Genomic DNA, 24,276 nt, shown 5'->3' with positions numbered 1-24,276 from the left:
GATTTTGTACTTGAAGCCTCTGAATTTCTTACAGGTAGGAAATGAAGAACGGGGCTCCTTGGGACACAAGGAACCCTTGTGTCTCCTTGTATGGCCTGACACAGCAGCCAGCCCTGGGAGCAGCCATAGAGGCTTTGGACCAGCTCACATGCAAGAGTTCTCTTGGAGATGGTCTGGCCTAAAAAGAACATTGCAAACTTTCAGGATGCAATCATGAATGAGACTGTGGAATGAAGGGGTTTTTAACGTGGAGTAGAGCTTTTCTTTTTCTTACGTAATGCAGGGGAAAAACAAAACCCCACATCTTGGGATGGAGAGGACAAGAACTAATTTCCTCTTTTTCACACATGGCTTGCACTCCCCCTCCCTCTTAAGCCTGCATCATCTGCAGGGAGTTCCTGGAGTGATCTGTGCAGGGAGAGCAGGAGGGCTCAGGCACAAGCTCATGGCTGCAATGAGGGCATCTCATGGAGACTGGGAGCAGGAGGGGGATGGTCAGAGCTGGAGGGCTGAGGCCTGTGGTGGAGGAACAGGGAGCAGGGAAGAGGTGAAACGTGTTCTGAGCTTTCCTTCGGCTTCCCCCATATTTGCTGTGGGACGAATGGAGGGGCTTGGAGATTCTCCATGAGCACAGCGAGGCCCGGTGAGCCACCTCTGAGCGGTGGCAGTGATGGTGGCAGCCAGGCATGAGGTGGTTGCTCTGGCAGGTGGCTGGCTCTGCAGGTGTCAGGGCAGGGAGAGCTGGGCACCGAGCTGGCCATCAATAATGCAAGGAGGCAGTCACATGCCCTTGCTGGCTGTCACAGGATTCCTCTCTCCCCAGAGTCCGGTTACTTCCAGGGATCAAGTTCCAGTCTCCTGGCTGGTGAATTATTAAACTCCAGCAGTGCTCCGCTCCTTTTGTACCACGGCTGTGTCTTCCTGCTGTCCTAGCTTGCCAGTGACAGGCACTTTCCATCCCACCGGCTGTGCAGGAGCAGAGTTGCTCTGGCCAGTACAGAACTTTGTGCCCTCCTGTGTTCCTTGCTTCTCCGAGGGAGAGGGAAAAGGCTCTGGAGATGGACTTGTCCTACAGATCCACCATCTCCATCTATAAGGTAAGTGATGACACCAGAGGATGCACCTGTCTGCCCAGGGGAGATGTGCAGGTGGGAGGAGAAGAGCTGTTTTCTGCCAAAAGCTCCCCCGAAGCGGGGACAGCTGAGAGCTGGATCCATGCCAGGCTGAGCTGCAGCAGCTCCTGTGGGCTCTGGGCTGTGTTTGAGAGTAGATGACTTGCAGGAGGGGATGGTGGTGGGGGTCTTAGGGCTGATCCAGGAAGGAATGGGGCAAGCAGGGTGGTTTGGACGTGGAGCACGAAGGGTGACACACATTGGTTGCCAGTAGGAAGGGGGGAGTTCAGTCGACTGTTTTCCCCCTTGCTGGAAAGAGCAGTCTGATCTCAAAAATGCTTCCCTATGCACATCAGGGCTGGTGAGAGCTGGAAGAAATGTGAATTGCTTATTCCAGCCTTTGGTCTGCTATGGTGTAAGCAATAAAGACCTTTGATAAGTGGAGGAGGTGAGAGCAGAGAGGTTGGGCTGAAGTGGACCATCCGTTCTCTTAGCAAGCTGCTGACTTTGGCGCTGTACCAAATCCTGTCCAGGAAAAAGTCTTGTTTGTGCCTGGATAATAAGTGGCGGCCCTCATCTCAACATGCACAGGTGTGAATGAAAAGACTGCTCAGATCCCCTTGTAGTTAGTCCCCTGTCTGCAGTGGGTGTGGGGCCTTGGGGGAAAGCCATCTTCAGGCAACCACTTAGCTCTCCAGAGTGCTACCTTGCCCACTGGCAGTGCTTCTCTCCCAGCTGGCTGGAGAGGAATGAGGGCAGCTGGAGGTCTCAGCTACCTCTGTTACAGGGAGCTGATTTTGTGCACTGCTGCACATCACCATGGCCAATTCAGCATCATGGCTGAGGGAACTCTCTGGGTCCCTGCTGTGCCCAGCTGAGCAGCAATGGGAGGGCACTGACCTGCTGAGATCTCCGGGGTGTGGGGAAGCCTGGAGTTAACGTGTTTCTGCCTGGCCATAGAGTATCCTGGAGCAGTTCAACCCTGCACTGGAGAACCTGGTATACCTAGGGAACAACTACCTGCGTGCCTTCCATGGTGAGTTGGGTCCTGCACGGCCCAGGCTCCAAATTGTGCTGCTGTGTCCATTCTGGGTGTTCACTGTGTCAGGAGGCACTGCTGTCAGCCAATGCAAGGCTGCTGGTCCTCCTGTGGCATGTCCTCGGCTGCTCTTACTTTTCTCCTCCAGTTCCTATTGCTATTATTAGGCACAGATGGGGAGAAACCTATAGGCAAGGTACCAGGGGGTGTCTGTCCTGTGTGCTGCTTGCTGGGCCTGGTGAGGGTTGGAAGGCAGGTCAGATCCTCACCTCCCCTCTCCTCTCCCCTCCTCACAGCATTATCCAAAGCAGCTGAGTTGTATTTTAAGGCAATTGAGAAGATTGGGGAGCAAGCACTGCAGAGCTCCACCTCACACGTGCTGGGTAAGGCTCTTCTACTCACCATCCTCTGTCTTGTGATGAGCCACAGTAACACTTCTTGGGCCTTTCCCCTTAGCTGGTACCTTTTCAGATACTGGGGGAAGGAAGACAGCTCCTCTGAATGGTGTCTGACAGCACCAGGCCCTATGCAGGCAGTGAGAGTCAAATTTATTGTGTATCCTTGAATATTCCACAAGGTCCCAGCACTCTCCTCTGTGTCTCTCTGAGATCAATGACTGAGCCCAGCTCCTGGGATGGATGTCCACCAATGGAAACCAGTCCTTGCTGAGGCATTCTGCTCTGAGAGTTGGAATTTTCCTCTCGGAGGAGACATTTTGCTCCTCCTTGGGGGTGGGAGGGAAAAGTTGGAGAGCATGGGCTGACAAGAGCTGTTAGGGTGTTGTCCTCCTGAGCCTGCAGCCAGCTGAAACAGCAGCTCAGAGCCAAGGGGCTTACACCCAGCAGCACAAATGACAGCTGCTGAAAACATGTTCAGGGAACTGCTCTGATAGTGAACATTTTTACTGAAAACACTTCCAGCAGATGTACCCCTTCAGCAGGGTCCCTACCATCTCCTTCACCATGCAGCTCACTCCTCTGCTCCCTGTCATCAGTCTCCTCCCTTCCCAGTTTCGTAACACCAACACTGGTGAAGCACGACCACACGCAGCATCCACAGTGGCTGCTGGATCTGCCTTCCTGTAGGACATCTGGAGCCATGCACTGTACCTTGGGTGACATTAAGTGTGGGAATGGGGCTCCTGGAAGCCATGGCAGAGCAGAAGCCCAGCACCTCGAGCCCCTGGAAGAGCTGAGGGCACCCGTGGCAGATGGGTGTAGCAGATGCTGGTCTGGCAGGTTCAAGGGCTGCAACAACCCCACACTGGCAGTGCTTGGGAAGTGGTGGTGGAGCTGAGCCCTGGGGAGGAAGGCCACTTGCCTCTTTCAGGATGAAAAGAGCAGTGTGCTGATATCTGTTGGACTTTCATACCCATAATATCATCAGCCTGACCCACACCCTTCTGGTCTGCCTCCTTGAGTGCACAAGGAAGTGGCCGTGCGATTTTCCCAGCTTCTCCTGTCTCTTTCCCTAAAGGTGAAATTCTGATGCAGATGTCTGACACACAAAGACTTCTGAGCTCTGATTTGGAAGTTGTGGTGAGTGTTTTTTCTGGGGGCTGATGTAGGTGGGGAAAAAGGGGACTTCCTTCACAGCATGGTGGCATTTTTGTGTATTGTCTCCTGCCTTTGACATGCCTGCTGGCAGGTGCCTGTCTCCCTGCTGCCTTGGCTGTATGTGACAGAGGCATGTTACAGAGCTGCTGTGACCAGAGCCTGGCTGGTTTTCAGTGTTTGGTGTCCCTAATTAGTGGACTGTCACCACCTTTCTGCAAGCACGGTGATGTAGGTGCACGTTAAACTCACCAGTGCTCAGCTTTGAAGATGTGGTGATTCCATCCTCTCTTTCCTTGGGTGGCAGTGGTGGGACAGGAGTGAAGGGCATTCCAACCCTTTCAAACACTGCTGCTTGTGCCCATGCCAAAGCCTGGGGGTAAACTATTGGGAGAGGGCTGCTGAGTGCTGACCCCAGACTGCAGGACTGCTCCATGGTAGCCCTAATGTACCCATTTCTGGTTTCTGTTTGGGGTCCAGGTGGCAAAGGAGTCACTAGCTCTGTGGGTTTTGTGAGCCATCCCTTCACCCCATATGGATAATGGAGGAGGGTGATGGGTCCTTTTCTTCTTCCAGGCTCAGACCTTCCATGTGGACCTGCTACAGCACATGGAGAAGAACACCAAAATGGATGTGCAGTTCATCAGTGTGAGTGATTAACTCCTTTCTCCCTCAACCTTCCTCATTTCTCTCTCCCCTTTACATAAGGGATTTTGTTTGAGCACTTAAGGTGTTTCTTTGACTTTCCTCAGCTGGAATTAGGAGGGGTGTTTCCTCCTCCTTCGTAATGGACCAGCCCTTCACCCCTAGTTTGGCTGATGATGGAGGGGTAAAGAGGACAGGATTTGTGTAGTGGGACTTGCTGAGTGCTTCAATAGTGCTGAAAGACTTGGCATCCCAAAAATGGAGTTCTCAGCTTCCCTGAGCCACAACCTTTGCATGATTGTGGGTCCTGTGCCATTGTGTCCCGGGTGGCCATGCTGGTGGGTAGTGTCATGGAGGGTGACAGAGGTCTGGGGGTTTGCTCCCAGTGCTGGGGAAGTTAGGAGCCAGTTTTTGCTTCTGAGATCCTGAGGCTCATTAGAGCTCCCAGGCCCTTCAAAATTAAGAAAAAAGTAAAGAAAGACCTTTTGTAAGAGGTTCATGTGAAGCCTGATTTCAGGAGGATTCAGATGCTCAGCCACCCGTCACAGCAGGACCTCTGCAGCATCACAGTGTGGCTGGCTCTCTGGTTCCTCACCTGGCCTGTTTTGTCCCTGGCAGGAAAGCCAGAAGCAGTATGAGATGCAGTACGAGCGTAGAGCCAGCAACCTGGATAAGTGCATGGCAGAGCTGTGGAGAATGGAGAGGGCCCGTGATAAAAATGCCCGGGAAATGAAGGTGAGCATTGATTGCAGGAAAGGGAATTGGCAAAAAAACCCAACCCCATGAGTGGTTTTTCTGGAGCCAGGACTGATTTCTGGGTGACTTTGTCCTTCCTTAAAAGTCAGGAGGCCTTCAGAAGGCTGCAGGCTTATCTGGAAAGGAGGAAACTCCTTTCCTACAGGGTGCTGTTGACCTGTGATGCTCACTCCTGCCAAGCCCTTTCCTCATTTATCCATCTTCAGTGAGCAAGGACTTGGTCCCTGGCGTGCTGCTTTAGCTCCTCTCTCCTGCCCCAGCACCGTGAGAGGGCTGGGAAGCTGGTAGCCACAGTGACAAGCATCACCCCTTTCCCTGCTGTGTGTGAGCCCAACCTGCTGGTTTTCTGCTTATCCCTTCCTCTCTCTTTCCCTTGTGGCCCAGGAGAACGTGATGCGACTGCGCTCGGAGATGCAGGCGTTTGTCTCTGAGAGCCAGAGGGAGGCTGAGCTGGAGGAGAAACGCCGCTACCGCTTCCTGGCTGAGAAGCACCAGATGCTGTACAACACCCTCCTCCAGTTTTACAGCAGGGTACAGCCCTGGGTGTGCTGGGGAGAGGAGCTGTGGGAGCAGGCTGCATGGCTGGAAGGGGAACATGCAGGCAGGAGGGAGCCAAGGCTGAGCCAGCCCTCGGGTGAAGGCAGCATCTGTGCATGGACAGGGCAGGAAACTCTATGTCATTTCTTGCTGTGTTATCCAGGCTGAGTGTATCAGGCTGGGAGAGCGTGGCCTGGAGTGAGGATGCTGCTGATGTGGGATTAGCTGGGTGTGTGAGCAATGGGAGAGGGAAGGGCATTGTGGGTGTTTATGGCAGGGTCACTGGGAGAATGAGTTCTCTGCCATCCTAGAAATTCACTCCCGCAGGTTTCTGTTCAGCCATTCCCACACAGGTCATGGTGGGAGGCCCTGGTTCCTAATCTAATGGATGTGGCAGCCCTCAGCTCCCTCTGTAGCTGTTCTGCCCTATCCATCAGCCCCTCTTCTCTCTTTCCCCAGGCCCGGGGTGTGATCCAGACCAAGGCACCACAGTGGAAGGAGCAGCTGGAAGCCAGCCGAAACCCCTCAAACAGCCACTCCCAGGGGCTTCTCGCTGCCTCCCACAGCCAGGGGTACCCATCAGGCCGGCTCACCCCCACCCACCTCGAGATGGTGAGGAGCCCACAGACAACCTCTGTGCCTTGGTGGTGGCACAGCTGCAGCTGCTCCTTGCAGCCTTGTCCATCTTCTGTAGCTTTTCCTGGCCAGAAGCTTGTGTATGGGCTGCAATGAGGCAATGTGTGGGGTTTGGCTTTCTGAGAGGGATGGGGTTTCTCTCAGAGCATCTCACACTCAGTGCAGCCTCTGTGGATTTAACCTCCTCTCTTTCCAACAGCCCCAGAGACCCCTTGGGGACTTTGCTACTTCCATGTCTGGGAGTAGATCCAGCATCTTCTCTCCGGATCCTTCAGAAATGACACTGTCTCCTCAACCAGAGACCCCCAGGCGGCCACTGCGGAGGACACCGTCAGCCAGTATGAACCACGTCTGGGATCAGTGCTGTGGGAAGACACAGTGCTTGGGCTTCTCTGGGAACAGGGCTGGATTTGGAGAGGGACTCCCATTCTACCGGGCCATCAGCCCTCAGACACCTTTCTAGGCATGGTGAAAGGACAGTGCATATGGGAGTCAGGGAGGGCAGGGCTGAATGGGCAGGGAATGAGCACAACTTTCAGAGCAGGGTCCACCCAGGACAAGACCAGGTTTTCTGGCTGTCCATGTGAGGATAAGGAACCCACAGGTGTTTAATTTTCAAGGCTTCTTGAGCCGTGAGGGCTGTTGCTTACTGGAGTTCCCAATTTGGTGATGCACCTTCCCTTGTGCTACTAGATTAAATATTACCCTGCCCGACAAAATCTATCCAGTTACCTCATGTCTCACCCACTTTTCTTTCATGAAAAATATCAGCTTAAAGAGTATAAAAAATGAAAATTAAAAATAGGGCAAGGAGAGAGGAAATTGACCCAGATTCTCAGTTGCTCTAGCAGAGCTGGGAAGAGCCCCAGACATCTGTCCAAAGAGGACACAGTGCAGAGCAAGTGGTTTCAGCTTGAGATGATTTTTCTCCAAGAGGTGAATGTTTGAGCCTTTCCCATGTTATGCCCTGCTCTCCACCTGCAGACAAAGGCCACCTGCTCCTCTAGGATAATTCCTTGCCTGGGGAAATAATGGTCCCTTCGGAGCAGCATGGGTCTTGCAGGAGGATGCTGGGCTCTAGCCAGACCCTTCTGATGCCTCCTTGCAGGTTTGCTCCCCACTGGCCGTACCTCCCGTTCGGGTTCCTTGGGTGAAGCTGGCAGCAGCAGTGAAGGCAGGAGGAGGAACAGCACAGGCAGAGTGCAGGCAATTGTGCCCCATGTGGCAGGCACCAACCGGACCCTGCTTCAGTTTGACCCCGGGGATGTCATCACGGTGCTGATGCCGGACGCACAGAACGGGTGGCTCTATGGAAAACTGGAGGGCTCATCCACGTAAGTGACTTTGTGGTTGGAAATCAGCCTGGCAGGCTGATGCAGGCTAGGAGCTGGGAGGCTCTATCCCAGAATTGTCTCCTCTCTTCCCTCCTGGTGTGGCCTGAGGCACTGTGTCTCCCCCACCATCTGTGTGGGACATCACCATGTCCTGAGTCATGGGCTGTGCCTAGCAAAGGGGACTCTCCAGGATGAGGAGATGCGGTGGGGCAGGGTGAGGTGTGGATGAGCTGCCTGTGAAAACTCCAGGGGTAGAAGAGTCACAGTGACTCCCTCCTGGCATGCACGATGGGCTGACTCCTGTCATGGAACCCAGCTCAGGGCCATGAACTGCTGGAGTTACCTGAGAGCCCTGGCATTTCTCAGCTCACACCACAACAGCTGCTGCACCCTGTGGCACAGGCAGAGCATGGAAACAGCTGCACCCTGTGCTTACTGAATTACTCCTGGGGTGCTGCCTGTCTGAACAGCTTGCCCTGTTCCACACGGCATCCCTGCACTGAGATCTCTGCTGAGATGAGCAAAAAGCAGAGCCCTTATTTCATAATTTTTTTTTGTGTGTGTGTGTGTGTGTGAGCTTTGTTTCTGGGGTGCCCTGAGATGGGATTTCTACAGCTTCTTTGTTTTCTTGCTTCAGTGACCATGCTTGGTCACTGTCTCTTCCTGAGTTCCACCAGCTTTGCTTCCAACAGCAAGAATTTTGCACAGCCTCTGTGGTGAGTGAGTCCTGCTCCAAGCTCAGCCACGGTCTCACAATAGCCCTGCCCCACCAAGAAGTGAAAGCTGTGCAGGAACCCTGCCACATGTGGTAGGGGCACCAGCAGCTTGGTTGGTGTGTGTAATGGATATAGATCAGGAGAACTGGGCAGCTGGAGCTGAAGAACCTGAAACTACTGTTTCCTGGACCTCATTCTTCTCTATTCCTGTGCTCTAGGTGTGGCTGGTTCCCCGAAGCTTATGTCAAGCCTCTGGAGGGTGCAAGGGAGATGGAGGAGCCAGCCACCAGGTAACAGGAGAGCATTTTGCCAGGCAGGAGCTGGAGTGGCTCCTGGTTGGTAACTAACACCAGGTTGTGCCCTGTGCAGAGCTGCAGAGCTCCCATGCTGGAGCTAAGAGCCTTGAGGTACCCTGAGATCTCTCAGGCTTACCCTAGATGGCTCTCCTAACACATGCAATATCTTCTGAAAGCTGCTTGTGACTGGGACAGTACAAACCATGTGTGTTTTCTCTAGAGATATCCCATAGATATATGTTGGAGCACCACAGGTGCTGGCCACCTACTCCTTACCCTTTGACTCTCCCCCCACTCCCTTCTCCTCTTGCTCAGATCCTTCCCACTGCGAAGCAGTCACAGTATGGATGACATCCTGGACCGTCCCAGCACTCCTTCCTCTGGCAATTACTGGCCTCCAGGTGCCCAGCCCAGTTTGCCGACCCCACCTCCCCTCTCAGTGGGTCCCAGCAGTCACCAGAGTGGGGTGGCCATCCCATCCAGTTCTGTCTCCAAGGTGAGTACAGGAGAAGTAATTGGGGGTGTGTGTGTGTGTGTGTGTGTGTGTGTGTGTGTGTGTTAAGTTGGTCACATCTGAGTTTCATCATCCAAAGCACACCTATTCTGCAGTGGTGTGTCGAGAGAGAAAAGCATCTTCCAGATGTTGGAGTGTGATCTCTCCTGAGCTAAAGGGGTCTGACTAGCTCTGGCCTTTCTCACCTGCTCTGTTTGCAATGTCCTGATGGCTCTTGCTCATCAGCCTTATGTGTGCAGATCCTCAGTGCCTGGCTTTGCTTCTCCAGGGGACTGATTTTCTGCCCCTGCCCTCCTCATTTCTTTCTCTTTTTGCTCACCAGGGACCCTTCAGTTCAGTCCTTTTCTCCATGACCTCCCAGCCTGATTTCTGGTGGCTCCAGGGCAGCACCTCTTTCTGCTAATAGTAGGACCATGGAATGATCAGGCTGGGCTGGGAGTGGGTGACCAGCTAACAGAGATGCCATCCTCCTTCTCCCTTCAGAGAATGAAGAGCAGTTTCATAGGGCTTCTCCTCTAAATTCAAGTTAAAGTCAACGATGGGGTTTGAGAAAAGCTAGGGCTTGAGAGCACAGACATTTTGGAGAGCCTTAGAATGAGTTGTGTCCGACCCATGCCTTATGGCCTTGCTTATCACTGCTTCCAGCTGTGGGAAATTGACTGGTGAGGGCAGTCAAATACAGTAGTTACAGTAGAGAAGAGTTCAAGTTGAGGACCTGGGAAAGGAAAGGACAGTGCTACCTGTGAGGTGTTTACTTGCTCAGGCTCACAGGAGGCTGGGAAACCTCATCTCTGGTGGCTGGTGTCCAGGCCAGTGCAAGGTTGAAAGCAAACAGATGGCCAAAAAGGACTGGAAAATGTAACATTTAATACTTTTTTATTACTTCATGTCCTGCTCTGTGGTTTCAACGAGCCACAGGCTGCACAATGCCGAGGGGAGAACAGGCTGTGCAGCCTATCCTCTCCTCTGCATCACATGTTTCTATCCATCCCAGGTATAAGGTGTAGGGATAGACCTGGGACTGAGCATGTATGAAGCATATGGAACATTTAGAGTACCCTGGCAGAGAAATTGAGACTCATTAGAAGCTCATAAAAGCTCTAAAATTAGAAGCTCAGCCTTGCTCCAAAATCCTGCCCAAGACATCCTTCAGTTCAGCGAGCAGCAAATGGGTGTGTGACTTTCTAGCTGGAACACACAGTTTTACTTGGCTGCCACAGCTACAGGAATTGATGTATTTTAGCAGCCCAGTTTTCACTGATCTTTCCTTTTCTACTGTTTGAGAATAAAGGCCAGAGGGCCTAGGTCCATCTTTCCTCATCAGATTGGTCCACATTTAAGTGGAGTAGGGTAGGGTGCAGCACTGCAGCTCTTGGGTTCCCCATGGGTGCAGGAAGCATATGAGGGCATTGATGATAAACTCTTTGCCAGGTTGTGTGGGCAAGGTGAGGGGGGCATCTCTGGCTGTGCTGGCAGGGTGAATTGTAGCTCAGACTATCACTGTTTGCTGTGCTCTTCAGACATGACACTTTGGGGATCTGAGGCATCTCCTTTCTTCTGCAACACAAAGGGAGCTGTCCTAGGGGAACAGGGAACTTGTGGTACAGGGACAACCCCCACCACAGAAATCAGGTTGTTATCTGTAGTGGTGAATTTGTGGGATTATGCAAAGTTGGAATGCCCTGTTAATAGAACTTTGGCTCCCAACCCACTTAAGTGTCTTGTGAAATCTTCCTCCATGTGTGTGGTGCTTCCTGCCTCACTTTTGTCTCACCATTCCCATACCCACTCTAGATTGCTCATTTCTGGCTTTCTTTTCATTGCAGAAATCAGGAGGATTTGACCAGCCCCCTGAACTCTTCCCACGGTGAGTGAGGCATGGAGCTGTGCTCCAGAATCGTTGGGAGTGGGGGGGGTGCATTATTACAATACTAGTATTGTTTAATCTTTTGGGTTATCAAATGTCAGAGGAACAAGGGAAGTGTCTGGAGGAAAGCAGTGCACAACCCACCTCCCAGCACAGCAGGAGGGCCCACAGAACTCAGCCATTCTGCCTGGCTGGGGAGGCTCTCTCCTACCTCTGGTAATAGGAGGTAGGACCGCTGAGCACCCTGAGCAGATGGCCAAGCCTGCACACTCCTTCTAATCCGTCTTGGAAGAGCCACAATAGCAGCTCGCAGCCTGAGTGTGGAGCTACACGATTTGTGCAGCTCTGCCTGCTTGCCAAGGGCTGAGGTGTGAGGGACGTGGCTTTTAGCTTTGATGAGTCAGGTCTGTGGAGATGAGACTTGTCATAAATCCCGGTTTTCCTTCCCCGCAGCTGGGTTGGTGTCTCCATGTTTCTGGCATGGTGCTGTGGCCTTTTTCTGCTCCCTGACTCCTTGCTCAGAGGGTCAGGGGCCACAACTGTAGAGTGCTACTGCAAGGGAGAGCCTTATGCTGGTGTCCCTTCTTCATCCTATGGAAGGGGAAGAATAAGAAGCCCTAGGGAGAGCCCGAGGGCAACAATGTGGGAGCCTGCAGTAGGCTATATTAAGGAGGGAGAAAACATGTAGTTTTACCACACTTTCCTCTTTGGCACAGAGGTGGCTGTTTGGCAGGACTAAATAGCCTTTGCCCGTTCAGCAGGACCCCTGCCTGGTCTTTGCAGATTACCTGATGTTTGCCTGTTCTCCTTCCAGAGGTACCAACCCCTTTGCCACAGTCAAGCTGCGTCCCACAGTCACCAATGACCGCTCGGCACCCATCATCCGATGAAACAGGGCTGTGAACAGCAAAGAATTCCAGCAGGGAAGGCATACAAGTGGTGGGCTGTGACCCCCAGCTGGGCAGCAACCTCGTGCTATCACTCATGCAGTAACCTTTCTCTTCTTCCCCTCCCTTCTTCCCTCTGGGTCATGGGGACCCATCTCACCCTGCTCTCTGGCACGCTTTAGCCAGCAGCAGATCCCTGCTTCTCTTTTCTGATTGCCCCCTGTGTGATGTTACTGTGATTGAGAGGGAGAAGTCTGGTGTTTCTGGTGCCTGTGGCCTGGCAAGAGGGGATGCTGCTGGTCTGGGAAGTGGAGGGATGGATGGGTAGGATCCTCTGCAGCATGGGGCAGTGCGAGCAGGATGAAGAAGGTGAAGCTTTGCTATCCCTGCTGGGGGCAGAGAAGGACACTCGCCGAACGGTCCCTTTGCTACCTCAAGAATGAACTCCAAAGGGAGGAGGCCACATGAAGGCATCTAAAGACATAATCCAGCTGATGGGGTCTGCAGCACACAGCTGTCTTGCCCTCAGACCCTTTGGCAACCGGTGTCTGTCTGTAGCAGCACCTGCCCCTTCTTGCCCCTGGCCCAGCCTCTTCCCTTGCTGGGCAGCCCTGGGACAAGGCTGGGGCAGGTGACAGTGTGCCTTTGCCTGTTCTCCCTGCAGAAAATATTTGTGGGGGGTTTTTGGTTGATTTTTTTTTCTTTTATTTTTTCTTTTTTTTTTAATTAAAATGAAGAATGCACTTCTGTAGCTGTCCCAGAGACTGTGACATTGCCTGGGTCAGAGGATGTAGCAAGGGTGTGGACATGGGGTCCCAGCCAGCAATGGGGCCATGATGGCTGTGTGTGGTTGGGGTGTTGACTGCTGCAGCCTTGTGGCTCTGACTTACAGCAATCGCCAGCTCAGGGGGCCAGGGTGGACACAGAGGGTACCAGAAGGGCTGCACAACCTCCTGGTCCTGTCACTGGAGGGCAACAAGTCCTCACTTCCAAGCTGCCAGGAGGTCAAGGCCTGGTGGCCATCTTCTCACCCAGGCTGTGAGCCCCAGGGATGCCCCAGGGGCAGCTCAGTGTGGGGCAGGGAGTGGGGGAATGCTCCTGCAGGGATCTGTGGGGTCCTGTGGGTGCCCTACCAGCCTGGCCCCACTGTCAGGGACAAAGGGGAGGTGGCAAGGGAGGGAGCATGATCAACAGCCAGGGCTTTAGCCGATTAGCCTTATTAATAGAAATTAAACCCTGGCTGTGAGTGCTGCAAAGCCCCCGCAGGTGCCCCTCCCTGGTTTCCCTCCCCCCCAAAGCCCCCACCGCCAGGAGGGCAGAGCAGTGGGGGCTTTGGGGCCTCAGGGGTTTATAACCTGAGGGGTCTTTCTCTCCCTCTTCCCCAAAATCCCACCTGGAGTGATCCCTGCCCATTCCCTGGAAATAAAACAGGTTCCCACAAACATGGCCAAAGAGTGGCCTCTCCTTGCTGATCACCGGAGCCCCTCCTGGGTTGTCACTGCTGAGGGGGTTGGTTTTGGTGAGGGGTTGCCAGGGGTGGGCTGGATCCCACCCCTCAAACCATGGGCAGCAGTGATCCTTCAGCAGCTCCACCACATCTTTGCTCTTCGCTGGGCACAGGCAGAAGCAGAACATGCGCCCGGCAGAACCATGCCAGAACTTCCCTGTGCTTCTGGCTACTGGCTGAGGAAGCAGTGGAGGGCTTCAAAAGTGGCCTCCTCCCCCTGTTTTGCCCCTTACTGAAGGATGGGTCTGTGCCTTCGTTCCCCGCTGCCCTTCTCCCTGGCACCCTCTTTCCTGGTTGTCTCCATCACAAGGAACCCCAACCTCCCCCCTGTTTCCTCCTGCCTTGGCCCCTCTGAATCTTCTCTCCAGTACCCTGCTCTGCTGGGAGCAAGGCAAGGAGCCCCTGGGCAGCAGGATTACCAGGGGATTCTGGCCGAGGCAGGCAGCCACCTCCTCCCCATTGGCTGGGAAAGCCTCTTAAAAGTGGAGGAGAAGTGCTTTCTGCCCGCTCAGCACCCTCCTGTCTCTGCCGACCTCAAACCATAAGTGGCTGCTGACCCACATCCAGGCTGGGACTGCCGTGGGGCATTTCCTGCACCCACAGGAGGCAAAGGGGTCCCCTGCTTGGGGTGTCCCCCCGGATCGGCCACAGGCAGCTTTGCTGGGCAGCATCAGAGCAAAACAGGCTGAGAGGAGGATTAGCTCTCTACAGAGGACACAATTGCCCCAAAGGAAGGAGCGGGTCACAAGAACCTGCTGGAAGGGTGCTGGATTCCTGCAGGCATCTCCCTGTGTCTGGCTGACAGCGTGCCCACCATGGAGAGAAGTGCCAGCAGGACCATCTAACCAGGCACCCTGGTCCAGAGCTGTTTTGTGCCAGCCAGAGGGAGAAGGGAGCACCGAGGACAGGTTTCCTCAGCCTTTAGAGGCACATCCCAGTGCTCGGGAGGTCGTCGCTTCATCGTGCAGGTCAGTGGCATGGAGGGATGCTTACATCCTGGCACAGGACAACTTGTCCCAGGCCTGTGCTAGTTTAACTCCCCCAAAAATGCTTTCCTAGGGTGTTGTCTGTAGGCTGGGGAGGCTGGTGGCATGATTTGTAGCCCCTGTATTTAATAAACAGACCCATCTGTAGTACATGGAAGCAAAAAGTAGCATCCTCTCATCCATGTGGAGCCTCCTGGATGCAGCTTGCCTGGCACAGGGGGGCTTTGCTGGGCATCACCCAGCACTGACTGCTCTGTGCTCTGCATGTACCTAGAAACCGACAGCCACAGATGAACCTGCTGTGGCCCTCACCCTCCCAGCCTGGGCTGGTGGCTGCTGGTGCTGGTGCAAGTCTTCTCCTGGCACCCATCTACAGGTAGGCTCTGTCCCACCTGTGCCTGACACACGGGGAAGAGCAGGTGCCCATGCTGATGAGCTTTTAGGTACATGTGAACTTACACGTGGTATTTTTACCCGTGAATAAAGCTCCTTAACCTAGGAGAAAATAATAGCAAGCTGTGGAGTGCAGAGAGGCAGCTGCAGGGTACACGATGTGACCGCTGTGTGCAGCCGAGAGCTGCGGATGCGCTGAGGTGTTAGGGGAAAGGCAGCTCTGAACTGCCCGGCTCAGAGCTGGGATAAATCTCCATGAGAGCTGTGTTACAGCATTTTGGCTTTGCAGGCATCTCCACAGGTGAGCTCCTCTGGTGGCACCTCATCTTTTTCAGGCAACATCTAGCTGCAGGCAGGTAATAACTCCTTCATGCCTTGCTGTACAGTTCTGTAGCACTGAGCAAGTGGCTCCTGCAGAGGCAGCCACCCAGCTCCAGACCCCAGCGGTACTGATGGGTATTTGCCTAATGTGCTGTTCCAAATCAGCTGTGTTGATTCATCACTGATACGTGATGCTACAGAAATCTCTGAAGACCGTGTCACAGATGGCACAGATGCCACAAATATTTTCTTGCCAGGAAGTTGGAGGGGAAAAAAAAAAAAAGGTTAATTTTGATGGTTTGATTGACTGATTTGTTTTGCAGTGCAAAATAAGAACTAGAAGAGCGAGGCTGGGAGAAGGGCTTTGATAAAATGGCTTAGGGTGTGCTTGCAGTCAGTTGCTTTTATTTGAGGTAGCTGTTTGCAGCAGGTGGTGCAGCGGTGAAACACCAGCACCAATTAAGAAATTGTTGTGCCTTTGATGCAGGTCACATTTTGTACATCTGTACCTAGCTCATCAGTCAGGTGGAGCTGGGAGAGGAGCAGCAGGTGGGTAATGGCAGAAGCTGAGTGAACCTGTTCTGTTTGGCTGTGCTGGTGCCAGTGATCTATATAAAACCAGAAAGGGTGTGAGAGGGAAGATATAGGTGTCTGGAGAGTGTATAATGAATCTTTTCTTCCTTGCAATGATTCTTTGCCTTGAAAATGTCTTTATAGCACTCTATTCTCAGTTCATGCCTCTACCCCTTTCCACAGCCCCTGAGACTTGAGCTGGAGGGGAGAGACTGGAGTAACCTGGGCCAGCCCCTATGGTTCAGCCCAAGAACCAATTGTTAGGATATGGACATATGCAAGAATAGCTGCCCAAACCACACTCAGATCCAGATTCTGCTCCCTTTTTTCATGGAGGATGGGGTCCTGAAAGTTTGGGGATCTTTGCTGCAGTGACCTGTGGTGGTGGCAGATACCTGGGTGCTGGCAAGAACAAACTCTTGAGGGTTTTCAGGAGCAAGGGTCAGCCAGAGAGGGAAAGGAGGGAGGGCTGTGGCTGGTTGATCCTACCCTTCTCTCCACAGATCAACCTTGGCTCAGGCACGTGGCTAAAACCAAAGGGCCAAGGCCAATTTGTGCATCCTCCTATTGATGCACTGTGGTTGCAGGTGCCATGTCCCTGGTGGAAGGGTTCAGGAATCACCTGGTTGTCTTTTCTTGCAAGATCCTCCTCCAGCACCCCCTAAGCTACGCTTTCAGACCCCTCTCAGAGCACTTCCCAGCCCTGTTGCCAGCCTTGGCTGAACCTCCTGCAGCCTGAGGAAGACCAGTCACTCTCCTCTGCAAGATTCAGGAGTGTCACAGGGTAGGACCACTTTTTGCCAAGCAAGGGTACCCTTTACCTGGACTCTAACCCAGCTCATGCCATCTGTGCTTTTGCCTAAAAGGTTTGTGCTTGTTTAAGCTGCAGAGCAACAGCAGTACTATGAGAATAAGGGTGAGTCATTCTCATTGCTTGGATGACAAGAAGAAAAAGGGCTGCTTTGAGAAATGCACCTGGATTTAAAGCTCCCAAGTGCTAGCCCTGTGTGAAACATCCATAGGAGTGTCCTTGTCCCCTTGGTAGTTTCCATTCAGCATGTGACTGCTGGCATGTCCTACAATTATCAGTGTGAAGGGATGTGGACATTACTGCCACCTTGTCTTCCTCCAGTCAAGGGAGCTGGAAGGAGAGAGGACCCATGGTGGTAAGGTACTGCTGGCAGAATGGCCCAGGCCCACCAGAACCCAGCTCAAGCATGGAGAAAGCCCATCAGCTTTTTAACACTTGCCTGATGTGTTTGTGTGTTTGCACTGTGCCTTGCCTAAGGAGCATCTATAATCAAAAGCCAGTGGCATTTTTGCATACAAGGGGTGAAAATAAGCCTGGGTGACAAAAAAAAAAAAAAAAAAAAAAAAATGAGGCCAGTGGTGCTGGAAGGGTTATGGCAGAGACTTGGTGCCGAGGGGAAAAATGAGAAAAACATGCCCACAGCAGCCAACTGGAGCAAAATTCCTGGGCAGCTTAAGAGCCCCGAAAGCGACTCACAAGTTATCCCCTCTAATTCCCTCCTTCTCCCCCCTTAGGCTTTGTTCCGGTCCTTCTGTGTAGGTACAGAGCCCTAATCTCTCTGGCATGCAAATAGCCACCACCACGGGGCTGCCCTCCTCTCCCCCTTCACCCATTTCCCAAACCTGACCCCCTGCAGTGGGGAAGGGAGGAAAAGCTCTGCACAGAGGCCTCCCAGAGGAAAACCCTGTGGGGTTAATGGACCTTTTGTGCCCCATTGCTGGCAGGAGGGGAGAGGCTCAAAGGAAGATCACAGGAGATGCAAGGGATTCATGTTGCTGGCTGTCACCCCACACCAGCCTGCAGGCAAGGCTGGAGATGAAGCAAGTAGTGTGCTGCAGATCCTGATGCCCCACTGCATCAGATGCAGCTCTCCAATGTCAGCTAGGAGCTGTGACCTTGCCTGACTGCATCTGACCAGGGGTTATGGATCTCTGAGCTGCCCTGAGCTTAGGTCCTCTGTCCCACCGTGGCTTGACCTCCCCCCCTGAAGCAACCCAACCTTACCTGGCAGGATTAAGGTGCAGAGATATGATGTGGTTCCTCAGTGAGGTTCTTGGAGTTTGGAGATGGTGGATATGGAGAAAAACCTTGTAGTAAATATGTTCTCATCTTCTCTTCTCTTCTCTTCTCTTCTCTTCTCTTCTCTTCTCTTCTCTTCTCTTCTCTTCTCTTCTCTCCCTTCTCCCTTCTCCCTCCTCCCTTGTCCCTTTTCCCTTCCCTTCCCATTTCCCTCTCTCTGCCCTACCTCCTCCTGGTCTCCCTTTCTCCTCACAGGCTAGACAATGGGGAGAGCTGACCCAGAGGAAGGGCAGCTCCCAGCTCCTGTGAAGCCCCCTGATGGTGGCTGGGGCTGGATTGTGCTCCTTGGCTGCTTTGTGATCACTGGCTTCTCCTATGCCTTCCCGAAAGCTGTCAGTGTCTACTTCAAGGAGCTCATGAAAGATTTCCACGTGGGCTACAGTGACACAGCCTGGATCTCTTCCATCATGCTGGCCATGCTCTATGGGACAGGTGATCCTTGGATACACTTCCTTCTCCCCAACTTGTGCCTTCCCTGCCAAGCTATGGGCCCAAACCATGTCCCCATGGGCTCTCCTCACGCTCACTGGCCTGCTCATGAGCCACACAAGCAGAATACACTTGTCCTACCACTTCCCTTCTAGAAGTGTGCTGCCTTTCATGTCCCTGACTCTTCTGCCCCAAGAAGACCTTAGGTCAACCCATCTGCTTCTCAGCCAATTAACATGGGGTTTGCTCCATTGTTGAAGTGCTGACCCAATCACATTAAGGTCCTTCTTGGGAACTGGGGGCTGAAGCCAGGGCAAAACAAAGGTCTCCACATTGAGGTCTCTCTCAGTAGAGAAAACCCAAGGGCTGTGTACCTAAGCAGCCAAGTGGTGATCTCCTTCTTTAGTGTTTCATCCTCCCCGGGTGCCCTGCTTGGGCAGGCTTCCCCTTCCTAGCTGTCCTGTCTCCTCCTGGTCTCCTACTCTGTCTCTTCTGCTTCCTCCCAGGACCAGTCTGCAGCATCATGGTGAACCAGTTTGGCTGCCGGCCTGTGATGCTGATTGGTGGGCTGCTAGCTTCTGCTGGGATGATCCTGGCATCTTTTACCACCAATATCATCGAGCTTTATCTGACAGCTGGAGTGCTGACAGGTGAGAGCCCCAAGAGCTGGGAGGTACTGACTTACCTGGGGAAGAGATAAGACCATGTTATATCTCCTCTTAGCATTGCCAGGTCTAGCATCAGGTCTCCTCTCACCTATTCACACCTGCTGGCAGGAGGCATCTAGTACTGAATGTTACACCTGTGGGAAATGCCTCTGCTGTGCCTGAACAGGCAGGGGACAGAAGAAACACAAGTAATACCCAGTGTTCACGGCAGCTGGGGTGACATCAGTATATAGTGGTAGTGGAGGTGGGCAAAGTTCCTGTTTAAGGTGCAGGTCCTGTCTAAATGTGGCCACAGTCACCTAATTCAATGACAGTTCAGGTAGACAGGCTGTTTTAGACCATCTTCTCAGGGGACAACTGAACAGCAACCCAGCAACATGAAGGAACAGAGGCTTGTGAGGCCTCAGGGCTAGGGAATTCAGGGCTAGGATAGACTGAGGAGAGTTTTCAGCTTCTTGAAAACCGTGTCTCATGTTCTTGCACTCCTTGTCTCCCTTCTGGCTCTCACCCTCATGTAGGTCTGGGTATGGCATTGAACTTCCAGCCCTCTCTGATCATGCTGGGCACCTACTTTGACAAGCGTCGGCCTCTTGCCAATGGACTGGCTGCTGCTGGGAGCCCTGTCTTCCTCTCGGCCCTCTCTCCACTGGGGCAAGTGCTTATGGAGAAGTTTGGTTGGCGAGGAGGTTTCCTTATCATGGGGGGCCTTCTGCTTAACTGCTGCACTTGTGGGGCAGTCATGAGACCCCTGGATATGGGCATGAAGCGGAAGATGGAGAAGGCTCAGGACAAATATGAAGCCAAGGAGATGCTGCCCATAGGAGGGAAGTCAGAGGAGGGAATCAGCACCGCTGATGGAACCAAGAAAGCCAAGAAAGCCAAGAAGAAGCCCAAGAAAGGAAAGAAACTGCTGGATTTTAGCATCTTTTCCAACCGAGGGTTTATCATTTATACTATTTCAAAGTTCATCCTGGTCTTAGGTCTCTTCGTGCCCCCCATATTGCTGGTTAACTATGCCAAGGACACAGGTGTACCAGACACAGAGGCTGCATTCCTGCTCTCCATCATTGGTTTCATAGACATCTTTGCCCGCCCAGCCTGTGGCATGGTGGCAGGGTTGAAGTGGGTCCGTCCTCACGTGTCCTACCTCTTCAGCTTCGCCATGCTCTTCAATGGTTTGACAGACATCTGCAGTGCCAGGGCGAGCAACTACACGGGGCTGGTCATCTTCTGTGTCTTTTTTGGCATCTCCTATGGCATGGTAGGGGCGCTGCAGTTCGAGGTGCTCATGGCCATTGTTGGCTCCCAGAAGTTTTCCAGTGCCATCGGGCTTGTCCTGCTTATTGAGGCTTTTGCTGTGCTCATCGGTCCACCCTCTGCAGGTAGGTGTCTTGCTGTAAGAAACACAGGTGGTCCTTCTGTCTGCCTTTCCATGGTATTGCAAGTATGGTATTGTAAGTATTGGGCATGGCCCTTCCATTGAAGGAAGACCCTGTTTCTCAACACCAAATTTCCACTTGTACCTGAGATCTGAAATGAGAGCTTCCAGTCTCCCGCTGTGCACCACAGCACTGAATCTGAGCAGGGGTAGAAGATAGCAAGGGACATTTCTCTCTCTGCTTTGCTCAGAGAACCCAAGCTATGGCAAGCATATAGGACTATCCAGAGTGGCACAACTTCCAGTGTCCCTCTGTCCTGACCAGTGGCACTTCCCACTCTTTCATGCTGGGGTCCAGATCTCTGCCTTCACTGTGAATGTTGCATAAAATCATAATATGGGTAGGGTCAGGCACATGCTACAGGCAAACCATCAAGAGTCTTCTGTAGGACAAGAGAAGGATCTTTCAGGTTGTCCTTGGTGTCCACAGTCTTTTCATTGCTGCTGTGAATAATGATCTCAGTTTGTGCTGATAACAACCCCAAAGCATGGGGTTTTTTGGTGTCAATCAATTCAAAACTGTTTGTAGAGCCACCTGAGGCATTTGATGATACTTTGTTAGGGAGACTTAAGACACTGACAACTTTTTAACCAGTCCACCTTAGGCCATAGGCCATGGTAAGGTTCATGTCCCACACAGAGCCCATAAATAGGTTGCTGAATGCAGAAAGACCCTTCACCAAAGAGGCTGGTGTGGGTTCCTTAGGGTTCTGTCTGATCAGGTCTGAGAAAGCCAAATCATGCCAAAGGATCATTTCCAAATGAAGTGCAGTTTCCTTCACATGTGGCGAAGGGTCAGAGACAGAGCACAGCCAAACCCCTAGGCAGGAACCACTCCATCTCTTCCTGCACTCCCTTCCTTTAGCTGCAACACATGAACTAAAGCCCAGCAATGAAGTCCTCCGTAGAATGAGCTTTTCCTCAGCATCCACCCCAATCTCTGAGTGAAACCCACCCTCAGCAACTCCACCCAGCTCTCTGGTAAAAACTGGTTGGCCAGAAGATCCTCTTGATACTCACAACAATTCACTTCCCATCTTACAACCTGTGGGGCAGTCAGCAGTCCCAGGCCAGGGAGGGTCATGAAATATGTGTCTCAGAGGCAGCTGCAGAGAGACCATAGTGGGTGAGGGGGATTTAACAGCCCCCCTGCCCCAGTCCAGCTGTGCCTTGGTACCATGCACATGCACAACAGGTCGCAGGAAGTGCGGGGTCACCAAAAAGTGGTGTTGGGGGGTGAAGCTTGAGCCTGCTGGCAAACCCCACAGCTCGGTGTCGAGGGAGCAGCGCTTGGCTGGAAGAATGGGGCTGAACAAAGTGGCTTTGTTTGGTGTAATCCTCCTGAGCTGCTTCCCTCTCCGTGGGGCTGTGGGTGTTTGTCACAGGGTAAGCTGCACGCACACACGCGCACGTGCACCCACAGGCTCCTCGCTCGCCATCCGGCTTGGGTGAACAGGGGAACATTCACCCGGCGAGGAATTTGACACGTGCCTCCCGTGACCTCCTCCTGGAGGCACCTCAGCCTGTCCTGGGGCTGGTTTCAGGCCACTCACCACAGCACAGCTGGGAGTGGGGGTCATACGCACAGTCAGGAGCACACAAGACTGAGATGAAGCCTCTGGGTCACCACAGGACCATCCTACCTCTGTGGGTGCCACCATGAGTTATGTTCCCAGCACTGAGGACTGGGAATCCTCTCTCCATTGCCAGCCCTGGTGCATTCAGAAGATGCATTGAGATCATCTCTTAGGTAGAGAAATCATCATGTGTGGGCCAGCCAAAGGGATTTCTCTGCCAAAGTGATGTTTCTTCTCCCCCTCTGAATGATTTCCTGACATGGTAGCTGAAGAAATAGCAAAGCTTTCCCAAATTTTGTTTATTTCCTGAGACTGGACAAGCCAAGTCCTCAGAGGCTTTTGTCACCTCTCACAATTACTTAACCTTGGCCAAACAAGCAAAAACACCAACACTTGAGCTCTTGAAGGACTTTCCCTGGTGGAACAGTGCGGATCTTGCCCAGGATGCCTTTTAAGATATTCAGGGGTCTTGCTCTTCCCTTGAAAAAGGGGTCCTCAGTCAAATGCAGGTGCTGTGATGTCCATGCAGGGCTGTGTAGGCTGGAGCTGAACTGTTTCATTTCTTTGTCCAACCATCAGGCCGCTTGGTCGATGCTCTCAAGAACTATGAGGTGATCTTCTACCTGGCGGGCTCGGAGGTTGCGCTCTCCGCTCTCTTCCTGGCCATGGCCACCTACTGCTGCCTGAACCGTGGGAAGAAGGATCCTCCCCCAGAGAAGAACCCCTCTGCAGGTGGTGGGAGCGACACGGAAGAAGCAGAGTCCGATGTGCAGGAAGCTGACGAGCACAGCAGCAACAACCACCAGCTGGGCCACAACACCGACAGCGCTGTGGTGGCAGCCAACGAGGAGGCCAACCATGTGGCAGAGGAGCAGAGTGGGGAGGGAGGAGGGTGTCCTGAGGGAGATGGGGAGGTGTTGGCACGAGATGGCTGCAATGCTGACCAGAAGGTGGAGAGGGACAGTTTTTAGCCAGGGCAGAGGAATGGGGATGTATAAAACTGGCCTTGTTCGCACGCACCTCAAGCGTGGGAGGGTAGGTGGGACATGGGGTGGAGAAAGTTGAGACAAAAGCAGATGTAAGAAGTAAGAGGGAGAGGTATAAGAATAGCTGGTCCTTATGTACATATGTCCACATACCTCCCTGGTGATATGTCTGTTTGCATCCTGCACCCATGCTGGTACAACACAGGCTCACTGCAGCTCAAACAACAAAAAAAGAAAAAAAGAAAAAAAAAAAAAACAGAAAAAAAAATTTTCTTTCCTCACTTCCAAACCAGCCCTGAAGAAAGTCTTCTGAAGAGGCTGCCAAGGACTCTCCTTTTCCTTCTGCATTCTCACAAAACAGAACACAATTAGAGACTCTTTGTAATCAGATCTGGTACGCTTTGGTCCGGTGTCAGTGTTTCCTCTGCCCCACTTCCAGGGTGGGGATAGTGCCAGGCTAGCTGGCAGTAGGATTAGGAGGTGGTGTTAAGTCATAGCTGTCATCTGGGCCACCTACAGCTGCAGCCAGCATGGGGCAGACACTGTGTTCCCTGCAGGGTCTCCCTTGGGCACTGCCAAATGGGTGGGACACTGGCTCCTACCACCTCCATCTAGAGGATCTTTTATGGGCAGTGACACATGATGCTGCTTTTCCAAGTAGGGGAGTGCTGGGTTTAGAGGCTGCTGCTGAGGTACAAGAAGACATCTAAGAAAGTCTAATGCCATTAGGCAAGCAGCCACGACACGAAGCCTCATAGACAGGAATAGCAGCAAGTCAGCTTTATCGAGGCTGAACTGAGTCCTGCTGATGTGTGAGGGGAACAACTTGGCCCCTATGGGGGTGGTGGTTTCAGGGAAGGTAAATAACCATGTTCCAAGCATTTATCCACTCAGCAGGAATGGCCCTGGGTATGTGTGTGTTTTCCTTTTAAACAGAGAAAAACCCCTTACATAAAGGAATCAAAGGTAAGGCAGAAGGACAAGCTGCAGCCCCTGGATGTTGGAGCACGTGGTAAGACAGCCATGACCCCCCTCACCCCCACTGCAGTGGTGGATTTCTAGATTGAGAGAGGACAACCTTCCCTGGCATGCTTAAACCACTCCTAATCTGCTTTAGGACTGGATCTTTTATAAACACCTCTGGGCAAAGCCCTTTCTTCCGGTTTCCTGAACCGCTTCACCTTAGAGGCCCTGGGGGAACCTGTGACTATAGCCAGGGATCAAAAACTAAGTAGAGGGCTATCAGGGAAGGCAGCTCATGGGACCATCAAAAGAGGTGTTTCACTCCAGACCAGACTGACTATAAATTAATGGGTAATGGACAAAGCCTGTAGGACCCATAAAGCCACTTAAACCCAGTGAGAGGCAGGGTGAGGACATGAAGGAGAGGGTTTCA

At 52.7% G+C, this 24,276-nt stretch overlaps 2 protein-coding genes across 9 annotated transcripts; both read left to right on the top strand.

Annotated features, from left to right (window-relative positions):
- Nucleotides 1-851: 851 nt before the first annotated feature.
- Nucleotides 852-13,332, top strand: BAIAP2L2 (BAR/IMD domain containing adaptor protein 2 like 2). 5 transcript variants are annotated; one of them, XM_071730706.1, is made up of 14 exons: nt 852-1,097; nt 2,073-2,148; nt 2,448-2,534; nt 3,604-3,689; nt 4,281-4,352; nt 4,968-5,084; nt 5,490-5,636; nt 6,102-6,254; nt 6,475-6,616; nt 7,387-7,612; nt 8,547-8,618; nt 8,940-9,120; nt 10,965-11,005; nt 11,820-13,332. In XM_071730706.1, the coding sequence occupies exons 1-14, from the start codon at nt 1,059-1,061 to the stop codon at nt 11,893-11,895; spliced, it is 1,515 nt and encodes a 504-aa protein (XP_071586807.1). In that variant the 5' UTR covers nt 852-1,058; the 3' UTR covers nt 11,896-13,332. The 5 variants fall into 5 exon arrangements, with proteins under 5 accessions (XP_071586807.1, XP_071586826.1, XP_071586820.1 ...); XM_071730725.1 differs by having other exon boundaries at nt 853-1,097; nt 3,628-3,689; nt 6,478-6,616; XM_071730719.1 differs by having other exon boundaries at nt 853-1,097; nt 3,628-3,689.
- A 192-nt stretch (nt 13,333-13,524) lies between these two features.
- Nucleotides 13,525-23,270, top strand: SLC16A8 (solute carrier family 16 member 8). Of its 4 annotated transcripts, XM_071730666.1 has the most exons (6): nt 13,525-14,367; nt 15,587-15,648; nt 17,978-18,214; nt 18,718-18,861; nt 19,398-20,261; nt 22,474-23,270. In XM_071730666.1, the coding sequence occupies exons 3-6, from the start codon at nt 17,986-17,988 to the stop codon at nt 22,863-22,865; spliced, it is 1,629 nt and encodes a 542-aa protein (XP_071586767.1). In that variant the 5' UTR covers nt 13,525-14,367; nt 15,587-15,648; nt 17,978-17,985; the 3' UTR covers nt 22,866-23,270. The 4 variants fall into 4 exon arrangements, with proteins under 4 accessions (XP_071586767.1, XP_071586760.1, XP_071586775.1 ...); XM_071730659.1 differs by lacking the exon at nt 15,587-15,648; XM_071730674.1 differs by lacking the exons at nt 13,525-14,367; nt 15,587-15,648 and adding an exon at nt 14,407-15,079.
- Nucleotides 23,271-24,276: the final 1,006 nt, after the last annotated feature.

The sequence above is a fragment of the Heliangelus exortis genome, chromosome 1 (assembly GCF_036169615.1).
Source record: "Heliangelus exortis chromosome 1, bHelExo1.hap1, whole genome shotgun sequence".
In the NCBI taxonomy this organism is placed as follows: domain Eukaryota; kingdom Metazoa; phylum Chordata; class Aves; order Apodiformes; family Trochilidae; genus Heliangelus; species Heliangelus exortis.
This window is presented reverse-complemented; position numbering and strand designations above follow the sequence as displayed.